Here is a 7,989-nt window from a genome sequence, read left to right on the forward strand (position 1 = left end):
ATTGTATGTTTTCGTTGACTATCACAGGTTACCTTTTAAGTCGTCCTGTCCGACTATTACCACCAATATATTGTATGTTTTCGTTGATTATCACAGGTTACCTTTTAAGTCGTCCTGTCCGACTATCACCACGAATATATTGTATGTTTTCGTTGACTATCACAGGTTACCTTTTAAGTTGTCCTGTCCGACTAGCTCTATCTTGACATCAAATCCTTTACAACAGAACAACAAAATACATCGTTATATCTTTCTTTAACTTTCCAATAAATCAATTAAGTCTTCTCTATCTCTAATATCTCTTTCAGAAGCACTGCTAGAGAGATCGCTGTCTTTTTTTACAACTCGAGTATGGTCTTAATGAGTCAACTGCTACTAAAGTACTGAAATTTTTATAACCTCTCATGCCTTTCACACTTCTTATTTTATAACGATCACCTTCGAATATTTTTACTATTTTATATGGACCATAAAACTTTTTGTTTAATTTTCTATTTACACCTTTCTCACTACATGAGATACCTCTTTTCCACAAAACCAAGTCACCTTTTTTTTATATTTTCTAGATGCCTTCCTTTTGCGATCATACTGAATTTTCATTTTTCTCGCTACGTTTTTAAGATTACTACTAGCCTTATCATTGAAATCGTGCAAATTTTGGAATAACAAGTCTATTTCCATTTAATGTTTTTCTATATAAACGGTTATTTTTATAGCTAAACTTCCGTAGCAGATTTTTGTCAGATTTGTTTTTGATTCAGATCTTTAAGTTTTGGAAAAGCTGTTGACTTTGTCTCTCCCCATTCAAAAATTGCATCTTTCCGAGTTAATTCTGTCAAAGGAAGAGCAATCATTGCAAAATCTTTAATAAATTTTCTGAAATAACCTGCCAAACCTAAAAATTGTCTAATTTCTTGAACATTTGAAGGCTGCTTAAAGTTTTTTTTTTTAAATTCAACTTGAATCCAGATTCATTCAATAGTTCGTGGAACACAGAAGGTGCGTTTATCAGCCCAAACGGCATTTTGAGATATTCAAAATGGCCGTCAGGTGTAATGAAAGCAGTTTTGCCAATTCAATTTGGTTCTATTAATTCTACTGATATCTGACGGAAACCCTGATTACAATATATGCTTGTAAAAAAACATTTTCCCCTCTAACAAATTTAACTGTTCTTCCACATTTGGCATAGGGTATATATTTTTAACAGTGATTTTATTTAAAGCTCTATAATCTACACACAACCTAAAATCATTATTTTATTTTTGACCAACACTACAGGGCTAGCATATTCAGACTGTGACTCCCTGACTATACCAGAGTCTAACAATTCGTTTACTTTTTCTCTTACAATTGCTCGTTCATTTAACGACAATCTATAAGGACAATAACATACAGGTTTCGACTCATCTGACAACTTAATTTCTAACTGGCACCCCTTCACCACTCCTAACTCAGCAGATGAGTTAGCAAAACAATTTTGCCATTTATTCAGTACTTCTAAAACTTTCTCTTTTAACTCAGAATCTAAATCAGCATTTATGTCTACTTCACCTATCCGAATCTCTCTAACATGCTTAGTATTATGGCTCAGAGAACTCACCCTGTAATCTCTCATAGCGGTGCCGCCTTGACATCTGAGTCCAGCCTGCCTCGTCTCCACTGTATTTCTTCATTACTGAGGTTCGAAACCGGAACCAAACAATGAGACCCTCTAAACACCATTCCGGGAATACAAATCACACTTCTCCCGAACTGAAAGCGTTTGTTTTCCATCAAAACTTCATCCTTTTCATTTACATCGCTAATTTCACAGTCCACCATCGTCGTTGAGTGTGGATACAGTATACAGTCTTTTAACAAACTAATTTTTGGTCGTATTTCCTCTCCTTGCTCAAAAATGTCTTGTAACCAGTTATCGTAATTTTTGATTAATTTTGCAATCCCCGCACATACTAGAAGTGAAACACCTCCAGCATTTATAACCGGCTGTCCGACAATCATATCAAAATTGTCCATATCTGCACTAGTCACCAAAGCTGAAGTCTCTATTTGAACGACGTCAATTTGCAATGTAAACTTTACTGACATATCAGTTTTTATCGTATTGCCAATAAATTTTCGTTATTAATGGAACACTGCTTCGCATAGATTTGGTTAACATCTTTCCCTATAATTTTCACAGATTTTTACTGGTTTCCCGAAGACGTACTCGGTTCATTAATACTGCATTTGCGAACTCTGCAATCTTCCTTTTTGTGTCCAAAACGGTTACAAAAATAGCATCGTAAAACACTTTTCATGCGACAATCTCTTGAAATATGTCCAAATTTGCCACAATTAAAACAACCTCCGGATCTAATGGGAACTTTCTCATGTTTTTCAGGTCGTGACCTCTTTAATTTTCCATGTTCCTCCTGGTAGCTCCGGTAATTTTCAAGAGACGCTAAAAATCCTGCATATAATTCATTTGGAGTGTTACATTTGAAAGCCCTCGCATTTGCCTGCAATTCTAAAGGCAATCCTTTAATCAAACAGGAAATTGTAGCTTCGTTGTCCAACCTACACTGCTGTGTAAGTGACAGTTTCTCATGGTAATAATGAGTCATGGTTTCACATTGTTCTTTCTTTCTTGCAACAAGTTCCTCTAACACAGTTGCATAATCTGTGGAACTCGGAAATGCAAGCGTCAATACTGTTTTCCACTCATCCCAGGTTTTCTTATAATCCCCAAACGATGAAACCATCTTCTTGCTGATCCCCGCAGTTTTTCTTGCATAAATGCAGTTTTCTGATATTCCGACCACTTGTGTATTTCTCCCAATTGATCGATTTTCTGAAGCCATCCGGTAACCGTCATTGTGCTGTCATCTGGATCAAACAGTGGAATTATATCGCCACGAACAGATGATGTCGACGGTTCCCCCAATACAGTTTCCAAGTTGGCCGACTCCAAGTTTGCTCTGAGCTGGGTGCAACTTTTATTAAAAATCTCACTGACCTTCCTTTCAATGTGTTTTTCCAGCAAACTTTGGTAAAGAGCATTTTCATCATCACTCATCTTGTCATCATCACTCATCTTGACCACTTTAATGGGACACACTGTATACAGTTAATAGCAGTTATAAATACGTTCTTTTTTTCTGTGAAAGACACGTGACACTATCCCACTTCTGATGTTATCAACAAAAATAATTATTGCCAATAATTTCCTTTAATCAAAGTAAAATGTACATTCTCAATTATTATTGTTCGTTATTCAACTGTCTAATTCTAACTAACGTATCTTTCGTTTCTATTCCTTATCCAACTACGTTGTTTAAATAAAAATGTTTATACAATTATGAACAATCAGTCTATTCAACGTTTCTGGACACGCACACTGGCCTTGGCGTTCCAGCCACCGTCGCTCGGTCTGTCTTTCCCGCTCTTCATAACAATTTATTATAATATTCTTTATGTGTCTTATAGTTAACTCATCTTCATTATCTGTATAGGGTGGTGATACATTTTAATTTTTTCTTTTATTTTTTTGTGGCGCAGCAATAGATGATCTGCGTTTACGTTCAGATACATTTTCGTTTTTACTCTTGTCAATATATTTTTTACAGATATACAGGGTGATTCAGTCATAATGTCATTAATTTTAAGAGCAGATAGAGAAAAATGAGTATAATACGATGGCGTGATTAAAAAAAAATTAAATGCACATTTAAGCTGAAAAAAAAATATTTTCAAATCATTATTTAACGCCCTTTTCAGGCTGTTACTGACCGGCTGACGTCAGCCGGCTACGATATGAACAAAGTGACCTAGATGCAATGTTGCCATATTTATATATTTTCGCACATAGGAAGACAATAAATAAACGGTTTGCTCACGTCGGCCAATAATAATTTAAAATGCTATAAATTATTTTTTTATAATTATGCAATCAACATATTAAATTGTTATTGTTGCCCAGCAAGAACCTCGAGGAGGTCTGAGCATGACTCATTTTTTATTAACATCATAGTGATAATTTTTTAATTTGCTGTAAGCCTTCTACTAAAAATTGAAAGTAACGCGGCCCATTCAGATGTTCAGGTAGAAAATGCGGCCCAATTAAACGATCGCCATATACTCCTGCCCATACATTGACACCGAACTTCCTCTGAAAGCTAAACCGACGAGTAGTGTGCGGGTTTTCATCTGACCAAATGTGACAATTATGGCTGCAAAGAAATTAGCTGTATTTCACTTTAAATAAAATTTAATATTGAAGTTACAAAACCCCAAGAGTTCAAATAATTTAAATTTCATTTCATAACCATTTCAATTTCATTACAGGAATAATGACATAAAAACCAACACTCACTAGATAAATTATAAAGAGAGGGTGAAATGTATTTAAATATTGACTCTAAGTAATAGAAGATAAAAATACAATCGGACAGAGACAAATAAACAACTCAGTACGTGTTTCCGACCTAGGCTAACCTGTGTCGAGGTCAATAACTTTCTAATTTGCACGTGTGCACTTTAGTCTAGGAGCCAGACAGAGTTCCGTTGCCAACTAGAATCCCACGGCTGCAAACAACTTATTCTAAAGTATTTTGACCTTCTGAATCCAAAAATCTTGGTCGCAAAGCCTGAAAGTGGTCAGATTAATTGTTATCAACAAATTAAATGTTTAAATGGCTGTAAAAAGTTTATTTTTATAGCTAGTACACGGAACCTGATCTGGCTCCTAGACTAATACGAACTGTAGTAGGATCGTATTCCATGCAAAGTAGAGCAAAAAGTTGTCGGTCTTTTATCAAAGAAAAATCGTGTCATCAATGAATAGGGATGATTGTTTTCGAATGTACGGTTATTACAATTTATCATTTTTAATATTATTAACGTTTTCACGTTTTATAATTTATTATGTTAAATAATACACAGTTTTAGTATTTCAGTTTATTATTCAATTTGCAGTTGCGTATAACCAAAGTTTACATAATAACTGTAAACTTTAATGTAAATCTAAACTTTGGTGTAGGCACTTATTGTTATTGAGAAAGCAATACTTATGTTTTTTACCTGTTTAAAATGCCAGCACGAGTAAAACAGAATTCATCCATCCAGAGCACTTTGTTAATAAAGTTCTGCTGCACTTAGGAACCAATTGCAAAATTCAAGACGATTGGGAAAATCAGCTGCTTCTAAAGCTTGAACTTTTTGAAAATGTGTTATGTTAACTCCTTTGCGGGAAAAATGCGGGAGATATGGAGGGTGGTAGATTTGAATAAACGCTATAAATTGTTAGGTAATGGTTTTGTAACCTTGTGTAGTGTATTTTGTATATTCGGGTATTTAGTGTGCCGACTTTTTTTATTTGATAAAATACAGTGTGCCTACAAACCTCTGCCTTATGTATTTTCTTTTAACGAAAGTTGACTTCGAGAAGTCAGGCTTGTTAAAACATTTTGCACTAAATTATTAAAATTAGTTATAATAAAATGCAGCATGATCCTTTATTTACTTGCATTTTATTGGTTTCGTACATATGTATCCGTATACTAAAGCGGATTAATTAAATGTGAACACAGATTATGATGTGAACTTGGCAACGCTGTTTGCCTCAGCTGACGATTTGTTCGTGTTACGTTACAAAATTTTCCGAGCATCCGGGCATCTGGCAGGGCCGCCTTCTTAGCGGAAGTTATGGGTTGATTTCCTTCATTTTTAAAAGTCGAGTAAAAATTTTTTTTCCGATTTTCTGTCTATTAAGTCTTCCGAATACGTGATTAAAATTAATGACATTATGACTGAATCACCCTGTATATTAGAATTTCGAGCAACTTTCAATGACCACTCACAATTTTAAAAGAAGATATTTTTTTGGCAAATATTCCAAAAAGTTTTGTTTTTTCCTCTATCCAAAATTTCTGATAGATCATCTTTTGCAAAATTTTCAATAATCGATGAGTCTGCATTATGATTAAAATTAGCCAATGAATAAATATTGTTATACCCTGTATAAATTAGTAATTTACTCAAATATTCGGGTAGTGCAAAATATTCTAAATTTAACTTTTCTATAATTAGCACTTTCTGAGTTTGCCATTATTTTAGATAATTTGTATTTCTGCAAGAAGGATTCGTGTAATATTGGACATTTTAGTAGATCACGGAGATAGGCTAACTAACATCTTCAAAATCGTGAAAAATACTGATAATTCGAGTTAAGGGATGGTCGAGGGCTCAATCGATTCGGAATGACATCTAGAAATATATGCATAAAAATCGCATTCGCACATAAACAATTGTAAAAATTATAAACAAATAAAGATTTAAAAAAATTGGTTTCAGCTTTTTGCAAATAACTCGTGAATATATATAAGTGTTAGCATCAATTTGAAAAAGGACCCTACAGAAAAGTAAATTTCCTATAAAAATGTCCTAACTCCCGAATTTCTATAGTCATTATTTATAATTTTAATTTAATATTGAAAATAGGATTTTTAGTGTCGAAAGCAATGTACGTACGGCACACAGTAGGAAATATGGGTAATTTATTTTTTATTCTTCAAATATGCTTAATTTTATGATCCTGATGCGATAATGTTATATACCTATATAGGAATTTTTTAAATCGAGTGAGAACCCATCAGCCTCAAGACCAAATATAATTCGGTATTTAAAAATAAAAAAATAAAAAATTTCGTACCTCCAACCTTCTGATATCTACTGCGCCTGCGTTGCAATTATACCTTTAATTTTCAATTCCCCTCCAATCCCGCTCAGTCAATCACGTCTACATGTTGAAAATGTACGTACTGTTAATTATTTGAATTTCCTGCTAATTTTTCGACCGCGCTCTAATTGGTCGAATCGTGACGTAAGCGATCCATCTCGAGTCGAAAAGCCAAGGCCATGTTGGTTCAAAGTCACCCCTTTCCTACTGTCATGCTCATCGTTGTCCTCGTCGTCGTCATCCGCCTTCTTGCTGTAAATAAAAATAATGACTTTGATTAAATAAATACACAGAAATATGTTAATAATTTAAAAATAATTTATAATTTTTTAGTGAAGGACTTGGAAAAAGATATGGAAAAAAGTATGAAGAGAAGAGGAGAAGAATATTATAATCTTTTGTCAGAAATTGAAGATAAATTTGTTTCAAAAAGGAAAAGGATGAATATTACCTCTGGATCTATCAAGCAGAAAGAAAGTAAATCAGATAAGAATAAAAAGAAACAAAAAAACTAAATGTTTTGACATAAATAGATGAAATATTCTATTATTTCCAACATTAATCTGATTAGTAAATAATGTGAAGTTTACTCAAAATATACCATATAATAATTAAAATATTGTTTTTTATATGAAATGTAAAGATTTTCTTTTGATGTAGTAAAATTTCTGTAAATGCGTTTATTTTTTATTTATTAGATTATTCGTAAAATTCTGTTTTGCTTTGCTGTTATATATAGGGTGACTCAGAACTTATCAAAAAACATTTTTTTAATATACAGGAGACTTAAAATACAATTTTATAAATAAAAATCAAAAAGGGCAGTTCGAAAACTATTTAAAAATACACGTCTGCACGGCACTAGAAACTGGTCCCCTGTAAAACCTGACATTGCGCAAGGCAAAGCATGCAGTCGGCGACCGGCATGGCGGCAAAGTGTAATAAAAAAATGAACGGACAAAAAATTGAAAGAATTTCTCAAGGAAAGATATAAATATTTTATAATACTGTTTTATAGCTGCAAATTCAACTGCTTATAATATATTAATACTAAAATCGGATTTCAGTAATCGGAATCGCCTGGGGCTACGTGGAGATAGAGCGAATAGTGCACAACGCTATTAGAATGCATTCCGATGACGCTAGAGACTACAGTAGCCCAGCGATGTAAAGGTTGAAAATATTAGAACTTCAATAATATTTTTCTCGGAAAGTATAAGGATTTTACAAAAAAATTTCGTTACTTCTGCTTCTTTTTACATGACCAT

The 7,989-nt window shown here is 33.4% G+C and overlaps 1 protein-coding gene across 1 annotated transcript in view; it reads left to right on the forward strand.

Annotated features, from left to right (window-relative positions):
* Positions 1 to 7,398, forward strand: part of LOC108910863 (J domain-containing protein CG6693) — a 66,854-nt gene extending 59,456 nt beyond the window's left edge. Inside the window, exon 3 of the mRNA XM_018715608.1 lies at positions 7,055 to 7,398. Within this exon, the coding sequence (XP_018571124.1) occupies positions 7,055 to 7,236 (182 nt within the window). The 3' untranslated portion in view covers positions 7,237 to 7,398. The remainder of the gene's footprint in view (positions 1 to 7,054) is intronic.
* The last annotated feature ends 591 nt before the right edge of the window (positions 7,399 to 7,989 follow it).

This window comes from Anoplophora glabripennis, unplaced genomic scaffold (genome assembly GCF_000390285.2).
Source record: "Anoplophora glabripennis isolate ALB-LARVAE unplaced genomic scaffold, Agla_2.0 scaffold656, whole genome shotgun sequence".
NCBI lineage: Eukaryota > Metazoa > Arthropoda > Insecta > Coleoptera > Cerambycidae > Anoplophora > Anoplophora glabripennis.